Genomic DNA, 18,688 nt, shown 5'->3' with positions numbered 1-18,688 from the left:
TGCCCCAGTAACACCATGATTTCCACATTGCTGGGGCCTGTGCCTTGTGAGAGGTCCATGTCAATTTCCTCATCACTATCGTCGCCGCGCTGCAATCGCATCCTACTCAGCTGGTCCTGGTTTTGCTTTGGCATGTCCAGGAGGCTCTGCATATACTCCAGGACAATGCGCGTGGTGTTCATAGTGCTCATAATTGCCGCGGTGATCTGAGCGGGCTCCATGATCCCAGTGCTGGCTATGGCGTCTGGTCTGAAAAAAGGCGCGAAAGTAGTATCTGACGGACCAGGGGAAGAAGGGAGGGAGGGAGAGAGGGAGGGGCGAGTGACGACATGGCGTACAGGTACAGGGAATTAAAATCAAGAAAGGTGGCTTTGCATCAGGGAGAAACACAAACAACTGTCACACAGAATGGCCCCCCCCAAAGATTGAACTCAAAAGCCTGGGTTTAGCAGGAGGGAGGGGGGAAGCAAATGAATACAGAATAAATCTATTTTTTACATCTTAAGACGACGGTGCAGCATGACTGATAGCCCTTGGCATTTTCTGGGTGCTTGGCAGCAAATACTGGGCGCTTGGCAGTTAGCCTTCAGGTCTATTGCACCATCTGATACCCACTGCAGTATGACAACGATGGATACCAGTCGTAATATACTATCTTCTGCCCAAAAGGCAAGGGGTTGCTGCTGTGTAGCAATCTAGCCCCACGTCTGCCAGCCCCATGTCTGCCAGCACCCAGATCGCCATCGGCCTCTTCTGGGTGCTTAGCAGACAATACTGGGCACTTGGCAGAAAATAGCATACTACGACTCTGCTAACGTGCAATGATCCAACAGGGCGCATGGCAGAAAATAGCATACTACGACTGATAACCATCATTGTCTGCCCGGGTGCCCATGATTGACAGCCACTGCAGTACGACGACGACGGTTACCAGTCGTAATAAACCATCTTCTACCAAAAGGCAAGGGGCTGGTGCAATGCAGCCCCACGGCTGCCAGCGCCACAGCTGCCAGCACCCAGATCGCCAATGAAGGCTACCAGTCATGCTGCACCGTCTACCGCCAAAAGGCAGTAAGCTGCTGCTGCTGTTTAGCAATGCAGTCCCACGTTTGCCGGCACCCGGAAGACATATGGTGACGGTGAGCTGAGCTGAGCGGGCTCAATGCTTGGCGTGGTATGTTGTCTGCACAGGTAACCCAGGTAAAAAGGCACGAATCTATTGTCTGCCGTTGCTGTGACGGCGGGGGAGGGGCCTGACGCAATGTACCCAGAACCCCCCGCGGCACTGCTTTGCATCATTCGGGCATTGCGATATCAACCCATAATTCCAATGGGCACCGGAGACTCCGGGAACTGTGGGATAGGTACCATAGTGCAATGCGCCGGAAGTCGACGCTAGCCTCGGTACTGTGGACGCGGTCCGCCGACTTCATGCACTTAGAGCATTTTATGTGGGGACACACACAATCGGCTGCATACAACCAGTTTCTATAAAACCGGCTTCTATAAATCCGACCTAATTTTGTAGTGTAGACATACCCTAAGACAGTTGGGAGGGATGAGGATGAGGTGGCTTTAAGCCGCTTTAGCACCCTTCCAATCCTGGGTTGCTCTGGGGGATAGAGAGGCCCCTAGTTTAACTTAGACAGCCCTCAGGGCCTCTCTGTGGGTATGTCTACACTGCAAAAAAAACATGTTCTTAACTGAGGTTAGCTAACCTTTGTTCACTAACTTGGGTTAAAACACACCTTTTTTTGCAGTGTAGACATACCTCAAGTTAGAGAAGCTTCCCTGGGCTGCTCTGTGGACCACAGTACTGTGTGCTGTGGGCCTGTATCCAGCACAACTCTCCTGCTCCCAGGACAGCTCCATAGTGCACACCTCCTATGAGTGGGTCTTTGGGAGGCAGCCTATGGCTTTCTTCATCAATTCCTGCTTGGGGACAGTCCTCTTGCTGCTGGATGAAGGGCTTTTAGGATCCTTTTACATTGCTTCTGCCCTTTTACCTGTCATAACATGGCCAGAATGGAGATGAGTATCTTGCCCTCTGTGCAGGTGAACCCTAATTTTTCAATGGTTCCTGGAAATGCAGAAAATTGAGATTTTGGGGAAAAACAAAATTCCACTCTTGGTGGCATTTCTGAATTTTGCATAATTGAGTTTGGATAATCAGAATTTTACCTGTATTTCAAGGAGCACATGTGTGGCTCTCTATAGTTGTGAATAAGTGTATATGTGGCTTTTTACGATAGAGCAGTAATGCATTAAGAGGTATCTGTGAAGATGGAGAAGTGCAAGACAGCTTTGAGTGTGGTTGTTTTCAGAAGGTTGGCTGTAAAAATGTCACTGTATGGTTTTATATTTGCCTCACACTGGTTTCTGTATTAAATTTGCTCAAGTTACATTTAAAAGGATGTCTTTTCAAATTGTGACAGCCTTGCAGACTCACTATGGGAAGATGGATTCTGTCTGACGTGTACATGATGTACATTATTACCTGTTTACAATTGACTACACAGAAATTGTATGTCCAATGACTATGTATCTATCGAAGCACTTGAACTAAGGCCCCAGTCCTGCAGTTTAGAGTGAACGAGAAGACCTGTGCACCTTTGAGGAACCCTGTTGACTTCAGTGGGGCTCCCGGTAGACATAGCCGTTTTCCTATGTGCTATTAATTGCAGGATAAGAGTCTCTCTGCATAATAAGCTTCAGCCAGATGTGTATTAAAAGGGTTCACTGTCCTGATTTTTAGTCAGTTAATTAAATGTTAAATCCTATAGAAATATTTAGAAAAAGGCAAATATGTAAAGTGTATGTAACTGTTAAAAATCATTCTTTGCCTAACTTTTAAAAGTTCTATAAATTTGTCAAGGATTCTATCTTGTGTTTTCTCCAGCAGTTTTTGGAGTATCTGCTGGTTTACCTCATCTTATAAATACAGCAGTCAGTCCAGGATTTTTCCATTTGAATAAAGTACACCAGGTATGTTTATCAGTGTGAAAAAAATTATATCAATTTATGTATTTAAGCAGTATTTTGCATTAAAACGTGTAACAGATCTCAAGAATTGACAACTAAAATCAAATGTTTTTGTTAAAATGACTTTATGTAGTATATGTTAAATACAAAGTAATTTCAAGAGACTTTTTAAATAAGATATGAGATTTGACTAATCAAAATTGAGGAGTGCTTACTGTCTGTATGCAAATTACCATTTTATTTTTTCTAAATTTTTGATTCGCTGTTACCTGATTGTTTTGTGGTAGAGAGAACTTATCGTTTCTAGAAAGAACATCTGTTTCCAAGTAACAGGTTGAGTAACAAGGACCATTGATTCATTTTGTAAGTAGCTCATTCAAAAACAAAGCCTTTTTGGAAAATAAGTCTGATTCAAGGCTGGAAGTGTGTTATCATTGTGTTTATTTTTAAAGCCTGTAAAGTGTACTACATAAATGATAACAACAATAACAACAATAATAATTTTGAGGTGTTAGTTTTTAGCTAAAAATAAATCAAAACTGTGTATTACTGAAGTGTTCTCAGAGTTCTTGTGGTGTATTATAAGGCTCCTATGACTTCCAAACCACTATGAGCCCAACAGTAGTAAAAGGGGATATTCTGGAAGCTCATATAAAGAATCCAAAGTTCATAGGGGTATCTTGTAGGGAGATTTGGGATGAATCTACCCCCTAACTCAGGGACAAGGGCTGGGCTGGAGTAACAGCTTTTGTCCACAATCAGTACTCCCTTTTGTACCAATCTATTGAGTCAACAGGCCACCCAGTTTCCACTTCTGCTTACCACATCAGGACTACTGTAGGGGCTTCCACAGTGTGGACTCTGCCAAGGGGTGAATTTTACCCTTAGGAAATATGGGTGGGGTTTTCAAAAGTACCTAGAGAAGTCAGGAAGTTCTAATACCATTGATTTTTAAATGAGGCTTTTGCTCCTTACTCTATTCAGTACTTTTGAAATTCCTACTCAAAATAAAAACAATTCTTATTTATTCGTTACTATTTATATTATACTTTTAAGATCTATAGCTCCATATCTGTTAAGAGAGATTGAACTAAAATAGGAGAGATTTTCTTCACTGTAAAGACACTTTGCTTTCTCTCATTTTTCTATTATGCGTTATCTAGAGGCATGTATTCCTTTCAAATGTTAGGTATGTTGTTTAGATCTGCAGCACACCATAGAATAAAATACATTTGCTGCATGTTGTAAAGTTTATTGAACACAAAGAGTGTTATTTGCTTGCATTTTTAAAGTATATATATGACCTTTTCCTCTGATATATTTAGTTACTGCTGCTCTTTCTATGGTCTTGTAGATTTTGTGCTTCCTTGGAAGGCAACATAAATGCTTTTTAATCACAGTTGGAAGGAGGCATGTTGTACATAGTTGCAGTGTGACTGATGATGATCCGCTGCTTTTTGGCTTAAGTATACTACAGCCAAACAAACTATTGCTATTGCCTTGGATAGGGTCATGCATTTAATATTCTTCCATGGGAGCTCCTGCTTTTAATTAGTCACTAAACCTGGCCCAGTAAGCTGAGTTACTGCCAGTAATTTAATTATCTAGGTTCCTTTCATTGGCACTTGTGTACCCTTATTCTGTATTCTGTATCTTTTTGGGGTACTCTTCAATGCCAGAGAGTCTGGTCACTATTTCTTTCTTGGAATTCAGTGTTATCATGTACAGGAAAAGAAGCTGTGTTACTTTCTAGCTTTTTGTTGGTTTGTCAAAAGAACACTGGTTCAGCTTATTTCTGTATTCCTTCCTGCATAGGTTGTTTTTGCTGCGTGGACTTGACAGTTCAAGATTTTGTTAACTGATACGTTGAGAGGAATCACTTTTTAAAAATATGATGCCAAAACATTGCTTATAGAATAATTAAATTATAGATAATTAGGAGGACATGACAGATGAGAATTTGAACAGTTGTTTGGATGAATCACTGAATACTTTTTTTAACTTAACTACTCTTGGTATTTCTTAATGATAGAAATGTGTGTGCCACCATAACACATTTTGAACATTTAGAGTTATGTGTTAACTGCCTGATCTAACTGTTTAACAGCTCTTCCTGTGATTAATCCAGAGAGTCTGTTTTGAAGATTCAGCCAAACAATTTTCTTAAAAGTTTGTCATTTAATCAGTACATTTTCTTTCTTGATGTAACTCAGAAAATACAAATAAAATGATAAAAAATAAAGATGTACTGGCAACATCAGACGCAGGTCATTTCTACTTGAGATGCTTAGGACGGCTGTGCGGACTCAATACACAAACATATTGATGCAGTTAATCCAGATTTGGCCCCTGTTTGTTTTGCAGAGTTCTGTTTTTGCAGGTTCTTAGAGATTCCTTGTTTTGTGTGTTGATATTATTGTAAATAATTTCCAAAACACAGAGGACTGTTCTGTGACATGAATGTCTGTGTTCTACGTGTTCTGAGTTTAGTTCCTAAGGAATCTGCATCCCTGCCACTTTGGGACACAAACTGTGCTGGCTATAAATGTCTAAAAACATTTGTGAGGCAGAGTTCTGGCAAAGCCAGAAAGCATGCAAAGCCCTACTTGCTCTTCTCAGCTGCTTCTTCAGTTTTCAATCATTAGTGGTGATCTGTCTGCACTCACACAGTGAGGAATTTTTATTCCATATTTCTAGTCTTGCCTCACAGAATGCGTTCTTTAAATGCCAGAGTGCTACAGAAAAAGGTTTATAGAGACCTGGAGCAAACATATGTTTTGGCTGGCAAATCATGTTCAAGAACCTCTTGCTCTCCAAGAATGATGTTTGACTCAATGTTTTCAAGCAGTCATGTAGTTAGCACAAATTATAGCAGTGGTTCTCAAACTTTTGTACTGGTGACCCCTTTCACATAGCAAGCCTCTGAGTGTGACTCCCCCCTCTCTTTTATAAATTAAAAACACTTGTTTATATATTTAACAACATTATAAATGCTGGAAGCAAAGCGGGGTTTGGGGTGGAGGCTGACAGCTCACAACCCCTCATGTAATAACCTCACAATCCCCTTAGGGGTCCCGACCCCCAGTTTGAGAACCCCTGAAGTATAGCATGGTTTGATGCTCCAGTGTGGACAGCCATTTCTTTTAAACCATCATGCAATCCAAAAACCATACTGTAGAATATCCCCAAGGCAAAGTTCTAGTATGGCATCTCAACATGGTTTGTTAAGTGTCTTGATTGTGGATGAAAACCGTGTTACAACAGTGTTTTAGTGTAACTGTGCATGAAAACCATTTCAAAAAACATTATGAGCCACAGTATGAACATAGCCTGAATAACTAGCCACGTTATGAATGTTCTGGGAATAGTGCTCTATGGTAGGATACTTACCAATGAGAAAGGGAAGAATCATATATGTGTAGTTATCCTTTCTGAAGGTAGCATTAATGTTTAGAGACTGTAAAGCAGTATATAATAGCCCCTAACTATCCCAACATAACCTAATAAAGCAGTGAGATGTTTGGAGCAGATGCCATGTAAGAAATAAAAACATTGTAAAACACAATACAATAAACTACACTTATCCTCTAAAAAGCACCCAGAACATCAAACTGGAGGAAAGGAAGGATAAAAGGAATTCAGAATCTTCTGAAAGCTTTGATTGCAAATGAAGCAAGGATTTGGTTTTATGGAGGGGAAGTCACTGACTTCAGATAAACATAGATATTGTCATTCCCCTTTGTCATGTTTATTCATAAGCTAAAAGTATCTGGCCTATATCACATCAGCTGGAAATCTTGCAACAAGTGTAATTTTTTTGTATTCTTTAACTAATGCTTCTTGTGTCAATTTGACAGAATTCTGTTCTGGGGAATACATCTAATTTACTGCTACAGAACCTCTCCCACCTACAACTGGCACAGAAGCAACTAATTAAAATTGAGAATATTCAAACTAACAGTGTAAGTTCATCATTTTAACTTTAGTTATCTACCTGTGTACCTTTTTATTAACTATTTTCTAAAACAAATAGGACTTTTTAGCCTATTAAAACTTTAACCATCTAGCATATGTAGAAGAGATTAACTGTATGTGAAAGCCTGTGGAATAGCTAAGATGACTGTAGTCATTTACAATACAACTTGTTCTTTTTTATAGAAACCTGGCTTACTTGGAGAGCCTCCACCAATGTTACTTCAGACAGTATTGGGAACAAGGCCAATACCATCAGTGAGTGCAGACCTGGGAAACCATGGAGAAGCGCATACATGTAAATGACATTTTGTTTCATACTGTACCAGCAGAAATGTCCAGTTTGAAAATATGCAGCTGACTCACTCCTACTTTTTTAACAAAAGTGATAATCAATAACTTTAACCTTATCACCACAGAATAAGGAAGCCACCATGCCTAACAACAATGTGAAATACAGGAGCATTTAACAAAATAATTATGTTGATTATTGCTGTATTGATCGGTTTCGGTTGGCTGCTTTCACTATCTGGCACAAACTCCGAGGCTTCCCAGTTACACAAACTTAGATATTTTATGAAAAAAGCAGCAATGCAACCAATGGGCATATTTTCATTTAGCTTCTAAAGCATACATAGATGAGGATTCTGGCACAGACACCTTGACTTCATTGCCTTCTCTTCCAGAAGATTCCCATATTTTTGTTTTCCATGGTCTGTATTTGCCAGGCATGTACTTGAGTATCTAAATCTCCAGCAGGCTACTGTCTGCTCATGTTAATTTTGCAGGCTTAAACATCAAAATCCAGACAAATTCAGAATAATTAGCATGGTATCATATATCCCACACACACTTGCTTACATCTTGGTGTCAGTTCAGGCTGACCTGGAAGGTTATCACTTAAGTCAAACAGGTATATAACTGAAAGAAGCCAAGAGTAAGCAGAATAGCAAAATGTAAACAGAAATGGGCCACATATTCCAAGGAGAGGCTAACCATGAACAGACTTGCTGATTAACCCCTTTATGCTAGGAATGAGCTGTTCCTGATGTGAGCTAAATTTTTAACAGCGGCCTCTAAAATCATGGACACATTTTTTCATGACCGCATTATTTTAATTCCTAAATAGGGTAGTTAGATGTCTATTCTGTTTGTGCGAAATGACTCTAGGAGTTAACGCTAGGTGCTTTAACATTTAATATAAGACAGTCTCATCTTCCTGTGTTGAGTGAAATTAGCACAGTATCAACACTCTCCTATTACAACTCTTAACTGTCAGATAAACCCACAGCAATATATTTGGCTAGGGTTCTGAATTTGCTTTAATGGCTTAAGGTGATTTGTATGCTATTTCTTGCCTGAAGTTCTCAGTTTCTGAAAGGAGCACTGTTTTCATTTTAGTGTCTTATTTTTTTACTGATGTTCTTGGATATATGAATGGGACTAGATCTTATTCACTTTTCTTTGCTTATGCCCATATCCCCTATCTGATGCAATGTACTAGACATGTTAAAAAGGGCATTTGCTTTACTTTATATTACTTTGGTTTTCAATACTTGTAGCCTCTCTTAGTCCATGCCTTTTAGTCCTACAATTAACTTTATTCCATTTTAAGGGCGTCTACTTTTAATACGCTTGTAGACCTCGACATTTTGATTTTGGAGAAATCAAATATCTTGATTTTACTGATAGTCCTTGTTTTTAATGAATTTTCCTAATGTCTTGTCTCTTCACATGAGGACAGAAATAGGTGTTTCGTATTCATTCCTGTAGGTTCCCACCTGATACATCTCCACATCACAAAGCTTCTCTTACAAGTAGCTGTTCTGTTGAAATCAGCTGTGAATCCAGCCCACCGGAATCCTATTAGGTTTTACCTGGTGTTGAGTAAAAGTCCATTACATGGAATGTTTTAAACCTCTAAAGTTGTTGACATTACATCTTGATGGAAAAGGAATTAGCGCTCAAGTTGGGAGAGGTAGTTCAACGGCATCAAGGAGTTTAAAGGCTTTCTGAAGACTAATGCTCTTCATTGCATATAAATCTATGTATTTGGATAAGCCTACAGTTACTACTCTGCATTTGATTTCACTTCCCTGTGAATACCGTAAAGTGAGGGTGCTTTGTCCCTTGTCAGGAAGGAGGGTGGGGAAAAAGCTTTGGTAATTCATTAGAGATTCCTGCAGCCAGCAAAGTGCTGGTGAACGTGCAGTTCCATGCAGTTCTCAGCCGCAAGGAAGATGGTTCTGATGTGGAGCCTTGAAATGTAAACTGAGGAAAAATGGAATGGGATGTAGGCGTTAAGATTCTATAAAGCCCCAGTGCCCTGCTCCCCTAATAGGGTGAAAGAAGAGAAGGAAAACGTGTAACCTACACACCTCATTTGGAACCGGAAGTACACAATCAGGCAGCAGCAGAGACCAAAAAAAAAAAAAAAGGCAAATACATTACAGTACTGTGTTAAATGTAAACTACTAAAAAAATTAAAGGGAAAGCTTAAAAAAAGATTTGAGAAGGCAAGGAAACTGTTTCTGTGCTTGTTTCGTTTAAATTAAGAGGGTTAAAAGCAGCATTTTTCTTCTGCATGTTAACAGTTCAAATCTGTATTAAGTCTATGTTCAGTTGTAAACTTTTGAAAGAACAGCCATAACGTTTTGTTCAGAGTTCCAAACAACTTACATCCCCGAGGTGTTCGTAACTCTAAGGTTCTACTGTATATACAGGTTAATTATGACTATAAACATAATTAGCAGCTTTGCCTTTTAATGGAATTTTATTTCTCTATCTTTTTTAAGGACGGTATTAAGAAGATGAGTTGTTAGCATTAGTCATTCTTTTCTTCATAGTGGTATAATAAATTTTTCTTGTTTCTGAAATTTTGTTTGTAACTTGAAAACTGCTCAAAATAATTCTCTTGACAGATAATTTCAGAAACTACACATCTGCATTTTATGGGTCTATTATAGATATACTCTGCAAGAGCAAGATCTAGTGGGATTAGTGGAGGATAGTCCAGCTTGGCTTTAGAGATGATTGTCTCTTGGACACGTTCCCTTCCACTCCCCGTTGCACAGATCACCTCTGTTCCCATTTGTAATTGCATATAATGTGGATACAATCAAAATTAATGACAACTTACATTGCACAAACATTGTAACAACTCAATTGCCATATGTTGCATGTTAATATCCGAAAGTGCACTGCACTTGGTGACGTGGTTACCGCTAGTACAGATCCTGGAATTGGCTCTATTTCACATGTCATTACCAACCACAATGCAGAATTATTGCCCTTTAGGTTCCAGGATGTGCCATCTTCAGAGGAGTCTGAGTTTCATTTTTATCTCTAGTAAGGTGCAGCCAATGGTCATTCCGTACAAAATATTGGTAAAGACTATTGTTTTTATACTTGATTGATGCTCTCCTATGCAACTCTGATTTGTTGCTCAGCTGTTCAGCAAGTTGGGAGTTTCAGTAGCAGAACTGGTGTTTTGTGTTAAATGCTAGAAAGGAAGAATGAAGTCAAAGCTATATCTGTAATACTCATATTGTCCTACACACAGAGCACTTTACAGGCTAATTTATGGGCTTTGAAGGGACGCTGTCAATTTAAAATCCATTGAATTAACTTTAAAATCCACCGAATGAATTAAAAATAGTGTCATGTACTATGCCTGCCCTGAGTCCCTCTGTGTGTTTTACACGTTACTGTGTGAAAGACCCACCCAAACAACTGAGGACAATGACTTACTACACAGGAGAGACTGTACAAAAATGGATGTTGTGAATGCACAAACTAAACAAAATAGAAATACTTTCTTCTCTAATCTCTGTTATCTTGGGTATTGTAACTCAGAGGTAAATTGTTCTCTGAGAAAAGGGTGATTTTTTTTTCTTTTAAATTGACTGTGTCCCTTTAGCAAACAGATACAAATTTGAGATAGAGATCACTTTATTCACTCTGAAGTATGACCTCAGGGTGGAACTTGATACACGTTTTACAACACTATGCAACAGTTTATGACAGGAAATGAAGACGAATGCTCAATCCAAGTGGAACTGCAGGGGAAAATTAGATACACAGAACATAAGTATTTGACTTTGAATTTGGCCAGGACAACGGGGTTAACACCCTTGTCTCCTGTGAGAAGTGCCAGCTGTTGCTCACTTTGTTTTTTGTAAGAGGGTGCTTCCAGCAATCCAGTGCTTTGTGATACTATACTGCAGTTTGCTTCAGTCCTAACTCAGAAGGCAAAGTGCCAGCTACTAAATCACTGACTCCACTTCCTGAGGCATGTATGCGTTTATTGGCAGAATCACTCACACAGATATGCATGGACCTGGCCTAACTCTGCTTCACTTGAGAACTCATGGGATTGCAGTGCAAAGTTGGTATATCAGTAGGTTTTTTCAAAAAGGTTTCAGGTGGAGTATATGCTGAGGAACCCTGCAGACTGGCCATTGGATTTGTTCTGTATTGCTTGTGCATAGCATTTCTTATGTGTAACTGCACCTTCAGGCCTTGGTAGCAGTCTGATTTTGTAATCCTTGTGCACAATGTGCTGTACAACAGGTGTTCCCCCTGAAGTGTTGTGTGTGCACACCATGGCTTCTCAGCAGCTAGCCAATAGAAGCAGAAGGTTAACCAAACATCTTCCCTATTCCCGGATGATGAAAAAATTGAGCAGGGATTATCCATTGGGATCAGATGGGCAAGTTCTACACAATCAGTTTCATAGAATTGTAGGTGAGTGGCCATGGGGGAAGCTTGGTCCTGCCTAGCTTCTTCAATGTTTCTGTCCTGAATGTGGTAAAACATGGCTTGTGTTTACTGCCCGGGATGCCCCTTTCATAATACCTGAGCAAACAGCACAGGCCTTTTAAGGAAACCCTTGTAAATTTCTATTTGCCACTAAAATCAGCCTTGCAGTAGATTTTACCACTTTCCCTCCCTCTTGATTCCAACATTTGACAACGGGGAATTATATGCAGTGCCTTGAAAATCCAGATGGCAGCTCTTAAATGTTTGTGCTCTTAGTGGACTATTTGGTAGGAATTCTTTCATGGTTTATTTCTATATATTTAAAATAAACTATCCTGTGGCCCCCTAAAGCCTTAATCTGGTGCATCCCAGGTTCTGACTTTTGTGCCTCTCTCCTCCATCTTTCTTTGGGTTTTGGCACAAAGCGTTTCTTGTTTAATAGATTTACATGTGCCAGGTGAGTGGGTGCTATCCCGCAGTCCCTCTTGGTATTTCATCATATTGATGATTTGCAAAAGTTTCTGCAGAATTTCCTGCTTAAACCAGTATCTTCTCTCCTCTGTCTCACTTCTCTCAGTTGTTCACCTGGTGCAGATGACATTGTGGCATTTTTTGAATATTTTCAGGATGCTAATACTCTACTTGCACAGATATTACCAATTTTTAGGAAGGTTGGAGCCACTTTTTTTATTCAGGATCTGCCTTTTTAGACTTGTTATTCCAAGGTGAATAAACTCCTCTAGTTGAGGAGCTCTGCAAACAGTTTGTTTGTGCTCACTCCATTAAGCATTAGAGGTTTACTGTCTAAGTGTTGATGGATGTGACTTTTGGTTGCAAATTCCTTGGCACAGTGATGCCTTAAGCTGTCTGTGGAAAGATCGGAGATGACTCTGTTTAGTATAACTTCTTCTTTTCCACCCAGTTTGTTTTTGGGACTACTAACAGCCCCACACTCTGCATTGATTGCACCCAAGTCTTGTTAAATAAATGATTTCAGACACCTTACTTCATTTTACAGTATTCCTAGACAAGGCTTGAATAATGCACTCACCAGTGGTAAGTAGAAGAGTTTTCCTGTGGAGCAGTGAGACTTAGGCCACCAATTTCTGCAGAATTTAAGCCTTCATTTAATTAAAAAAAGAGTTTATTGCCCTTCAGGTTGTGAAGAAAACCTTCCTAGTGTGAACTGATGCTGTGCAGTTTTCCTGAGCCCACAGACAGATCACTTAGGGGCCTCTGCTGCTGTTCATAGCTTTCTTGAGTAGCAGAAAAAACAAATGAACCAGTTTAACTTCTTAGCCTAGCAGATGTTTAGACTGAAATAGCATTAAATACAGTTACAGTTTTCTGTTCTAGCTTTAGTTTTAAATTAAGCTCCAGGTTTTTATTACTGCAGCATTCCTGGCCACCAGCATCAGGATTAACTGTTATGTGACAGCTTTGAAATAGATTTCTCAATGTTTTTGTCATCACTTAATAAAAACCACAAGTAAAATGTTCTGATAAATCTTGTCTAACAGAAAGGTTTCTCCATTTATGGTTGACTGCAGCATCTAATGTGACTCCAAATCGAACAACAGCAGCAACAGGGATGGGCATCTTGCCATTCTTTCCAAATCAGCCCGTTGTTGGACAAGCTATGCCAGGGCAAAATAATACTCAGGATAAACAATCAACTACAGTGGGACTGTCAGAAGGAGCTGGCTCAGGGTCGCAGGCTTGTCTTCAGAGCTTAACAAATTTTACTGCTGGAGGCTTACGCACAGAACATCCCCAACAGCAAAGTCAGCCAAAAAGCACTGATACAAGTTCAGGGGTAAGAAAAACCGGACATAGATTTTGCATTCCTGTACTCCCGCCCCCTTTGTTGTTGTTGTTGTTCCAATTACAAGTTAACTGCATTTTCTTTTTGCAGTATCTCCATTATAATATTTACTGAATCATAGAATGATTTATAAAGCATTTTAAGGTCATTTGGATTATGAATTACAGCAAGGAAACATTAATGTCTTTTGATTGTCAAAATGAATTAACAAAGAGGAATCTTTCTATAGTACTATTATCCTCATGTACGTGCCTCTGTATATGTAATGATGAAATTATCTAAGCTACAGGAAATGCCCTTTTTAGACAGTAAAAATGGAACTCGTGTTGCAATTCATTCACTGTAAACTAGAACAGTACCTCTAGGTTAGGGTGTGTGTGTGTGTGTTTCTAATCTGCAGCCTCTTAAAACACAATTGGCATTTCCTTGACATCAGATCAGGTTTAGTAGTTATTCTTTCAAAGTGTGTGGATGCAGAAGAAAAAATTAAAGCTGAAATGAAATGCTTTATTAAAAACTGTTTGAGATTCGCAGCCATTAACTGGATTCTGTACATGTATTTACTTAAACATTTGACATTTACAGAAAACTTGAAATATCTTAGATTATTATATTTTGATTTAAGTTTTCTTGTTTTCCTGAAGCGGTTGAGATTACTAGCACCTAAGCAGTGTCTTCGGCTACATTCTGTTTTCAGCATTTATTTAATATGTAATTATTTTAATTTTTAAATCTATGTTAGTGTAATGATTTGGGATTTTAAACAGATTATTTTTGTATATTTTAATCAGCATTTCCGTTCACCCTTTCATACAGATAAAAAAGGAAAATAAACTTTTAAAACTCCAGATAATCAAGTATTCTAAAAATGAATCTGCAGGTTATCTTGGGAGGTTTTGAATCCCATACTTTTGGACAGCCTTTCTGGCAGAGATATTAATAAAGTTACTTCCTTTTCTGCATCAATTGATACAGGGGCCAGTTTTCTAAGGCGAGTGCATTAGTAGCACATTCCAGATTTGTGCATTTTTAACAGAATGGATTTAGAATAAAATTATATAAAAATCACACTGGGCTACATGTTTCAAGTGATTATATGTTCTCCAGTTTGAAATCAGCCCATCCATACTCTGGGATGGCTGCTCAGTGGTCTCTGTGAAATTGAGAGAGTGTTGTCTTCAGTCCAGTTCCCAGTGGACAGGTATCACGAAACTCCTAATAGTATGGCACTAACTGGTTTCCCCTCATAGTCAGTGTCAACTGAACCCAAGGTTTGAATGGGCCTGGAGACTGAACCACCTCCTGACTCACTGAGGTAGGAACCTTTCCCAGAATAGGGCTCCGCTACAGTGGTAGTGTGAGGTGGGACTCATGCCTTACTGAGTTTTGACTAAAGAGAGGATTTCAGTTTCCCAGGCTGACATTGTGGCACTTCTCATGAGCATTAAATTCCATTTTAGACATGCAAATCCATTTGCATTTTTAATTATGATTTTAAATATTAAGGGCAACAAATTGCCCTTATTTGAATAAACTCCTTGGTACTAGTAGTAGAAAAAGCCAACTTCCAACCCAAACGGATGTACCAAATGTGATTACCAGGTGAATTAGGAACCTGAATGTACATTAACAGTGAAGAGATTACACCCAGTGTTGAAAAGCAGGTAAAAATCCTCTGAAATTTATGGCCCAAATTATCTGTTGGTGTGATGCCATTGAGGTCTTATGCCCACAGAAAATTTGGCCCAATAGTTTGCCCTCTATGTAGGATACTCAGTACATCTCTGTGGAATCTCACTCAGTGTTCTGATTGGCCTGTAAAAGAGGTGATTTTCAGTTCCCATGTGTTACAGTTTGAGAGGTGACATATGCCTCAGCATAAACCAGTTCCTTTGTGTTTATTGATATTAATAGTAAGTGCTTCTGCATCACTGTTATGACTTATCAGGAGACCCATCTCTCAAAAGTGGCGAGAACAATGTTTTCTGGGAGGTGTTGGGGGTGCTATGACAGGTGTTTTAAATGTTGCTAGAATCTATGTAGGATTAGCTAACTAATTTGCCACCTGCACATGTAACTCTATTTTGGGTATATTTTTATGCTGTAAATCAACAAATTAAATGTAAGGTTAAGCTAGGGGAGTGCTCACTAGCGTGCTAAGAATAGCTGTGTAGATGCTGTCCTCCCTCCCTAGCCCCTCACCAGACTTGAGCTGCAATGTCTACACAGCTATTTTTAGCACGCGAGTGAGAGCGCTGCTAGCCCGAGTCTGCGGACCCAGGCTAGGCGCTCGCTCCGGAATGTAGCATGGACATATCCTTAGGGGTGGCCTTTGGGCAGGCAGGCTGCCTCTGGAGCTCCTGCTCTCCTCCTGAAACAGCTTGTCCCTGTTAAGGACCTAGCACCCCAGAGAAGAAAAAACTAGCAGAATAGACTCAGTTCATCACAGTTCCAGAAGCCCACGCACCTCTGCTGGTTTGGGGGAGTGAGTGAGTCCTGGGGTCTCAGACCCGCTCCCAACTATTTTTCCCTTTAATGTAAGTAGTGCTAGCGCTGATAAGCAGCTTGATCAGAAAGGCATTTTACATTAGTACATCAGAGAAAATTCTGCCTCCCTAAGTCAGAGTTCATCAGTCCTTGGTTTGCCAGAGACTTGAGTTGAAGCTAGTCGTCTATATCACATGCTTACTGTTAGCGTATTAATCTGATGGCTTTTAGTGAGGTTTTAAATATTCTCAGGTAAACTAAGTTTCCCCCCTTCCCCAACCCTTCCCTGCTGGTCCAAAGAGACACTTGGCTGACAAACTACTTGGCAAGAAAAAATATCTGTGATCTGAGCAGTCTGTTCAGATGATTCAGTTCAGGATCGATGTGGAGATATTCTGCTGTAAAACCTATGGAATCTGCATGTTTTTAAAGTCATGTAGAGACAAGCACATGTCATTGCTTTTGTTTTACTTATGACTTGAGTGATAGCTGAAAAATGGAATGAATGACGATTTATAACATTTTTACAGATTCCCTCAAAAAACCAGACTTCGCTCCTGGGAGAACCACCCAAAGAAATCCGTCTTAGTACCAATCCCTACTTGAATTTGGCAAGCGTGTTGCGTGGTGTATGTCTTTCAGGTAAGCAGCCATTCCGCAGATGCTGGTCTAACAGCTTGTGATTTGATTTAAGGCTTTCAAGAGCAGAGTGTGGTAAGTTGTTTTTCTGCTTACTAAACGATCCCAACAACCACAGCATTTGTCATTAATAAAACCTTGGATTCTCTTTCAAAGAACTTGCACCGAGAAGAAAAGTAAATTGATATAAACGACCTTCATAACTGATTTTCTAGTTGGAAAAATACAGTTTATATGAGTACTTATCTGTAAAGAGATATTATGTGCTGCAGTATTTCTAATGCAAATGTACAGTTAGCATATTTGTTCCGAATTTATGTACATTCTAGAAACTATTTTCTATCAAACATAAGATCTTTTATATTTTGGGCTAGATTTTGATTACAGTTAAATGTGTAAATCTGGAGTAATAAATTTCAGGTCTGTGACAATATTCTGGGTTTACACAAGTGTATCCAAGATCAAAGTGTGCCCCTTAATGGTTGCACAGCATGTATAAACTGAATATATTCATTTTGTTTTGAGCAGGAGTTGCCAGCAAAGCAACTAGTACACAGCAGCACCCTGGGCTTTCAAGCAACATAGTGGATGCTGCAGTCTCTCAGGGAACTACATCACAACATGCAATGGAAAACTACTTTAATTATTCTCAACAGTATGGGGATTATACACAGGTATGTTAGCTAACAGTACTTTCCTTCCTGTAATGGGGTGCTTGGTATATTTTTATTGCTTATAGATAACTGAAGTTACACTGTAGTTGCATGTTGTTGTTTTGTGTTCTACTTGGAGTAGGACCTGTTGTAAAGACATCCCATAGGGCTGTGAAGATGATGGAGTTACTTGGCTCAATGGTACTATAAATTATAGAGCATTTTGATCAATTTTTATGTCGTTAATAAAGAGGATATTATCACTTGGGTCCTGGTAACAATTTAGATGACAAGTGCAGAATGAAGTCTTTTTCACGAGCTATAAGATAAACAAATTCCAAACCAACGAATCAAGTTATTTAAGGTGTAATGGGCATTACAAACATATACTATACTAGATGAGGTTCAGACATATAATTGTTCTATATCTTCTGGGTGAATAGAAGACTTTAGTGTGGTCAGTCTGACACCTATCACATAATCACTTAAAACATATATTTAAACTGTTCCGTTGGATTTTTATTATTGGTTTTAAATCTGTTTTTGTGTGTCTTGGAGAGATTTTGTCTTTAATTAAATCTAGTGCCCTGTGAAGGTCATGGGAAATTGGCATAAAGTAAAATCACCATAGCAGGCAGATGAAGTGAACGAGTTTTTTTTCATTTATAGGAGGCTGTCCAGCAGTGGTATCAGCATTATGCGCAGGCATACAACGCTACTCAAGCAAGAGTAGGTGAATTTGAAAATGAAGCTTCCGAGGTAAAAGTGAAATGAATTTCCTTCACATTTCCATTGACTGCTTTTCTCCTTTAGCATTAGGATGCTACATGTGTTTCAGCGCTACTGTAAACAGAAAGGACCAGATTGTGTGGGGAAAATGGTGCCAGAGAGTCACCGTGTGGATCCCAAACACTCAGTCTTTGGTATTCCCTAAGCCGTCCTGTACCTAGGATCCTACAACCTAAAGTTTTCACCATGTGCTGTAAAATAGAGCAGGGGTGCACCAAAAATGATCATACATTGCAGCCATAGAACAGCATAAGTGAACAAGAGATTATCAAGTTATTTCCCACTAAGGTATTATCCAAGAGCTATTTAGCTCTCACATTGTTATAGATCCCCAGTAGGTGCTGCAGTGCAAATGGTAGGCAAAATCTAAAAAATACAAAACCAAATTTCCTTTTTTTTTTTTAAATCTCTATGCACACAATCCTTTAAAAGTTCCTATATCAGACTCAATGAGAGAGATAAATTGCTGTAGGCCTGAGCTGTTCTGAACTAAAAATTCTTTCCTTTAGAAACTTGGTTTGACTCAGATATTTCCATATCTTTCCACTGATAGTTACTATCGTCAAATAAGAGTAATTAC

The 18,688-nt window shown here is 39.4% G+C and overlaps 1 protein-coding gene across 1 annotated transcript in view; it reads left to right on the top strand.

Annotated features, from left to right (window-relative positions):
- LOC113405054 (ribonucleoprotein PTB-binding 2-like) overlaps positions 1-18,688 on the top strand; it is a 64,199-nt gene that overhangs the window by 43,973 nt on the left and 1,538 nt on the right. The window contains exons 6-12 of the mRNA XM_026655318.1: positions 2,900-2,985; positions 6,840-6,944; positions 7,141-7,252; positions 13,266-13,531; positions 16,558-16,669; positions 17,195-17,340; positions 17,989-18,078. Coding sequence (XP_026511103.1) covers positions 2,900-2,985; positions 6,840-6,944; positions 7,141-7,252; positions 13,266-13,531; positions 16,558-16,669; positions 17,195-17,340; positions 17,989-18,078 — 917 coding nt within the window. The remainder of the gene's footprint in view (positions 1-2,899; positions 2,986-6,839; positions 6,945-7,140; positions 7,253-13,265; positions 13,532-16,557; positions 16,670-17,194; positions 17,341-17,988; positions 18,079-18,688) is intronic.

The sequence above is a fragment of the Terrapene carolina genome, unplaced genomic scaffold (genome assembly GCF_002925995.2).
Source record: "Terrapene carolina triunguis isolate 2854851 unplaced genomic scaffold, T_m_triunguis-2.0 Scaffold210, whole genome shotgun sequence".
In the NCBI taxonomy this organism is placed as follows: domain Eukaryota; kingdom Metazoa; phylum Chordata; order Testudines; family Emydidae; genus Terrapene; species Terrapene triunguis.
The sequence above is the reverse complement of the archived record's forward strand: the minus strand, read 5'-3'. Positions and strand labels throughout refer to the sequence as shown.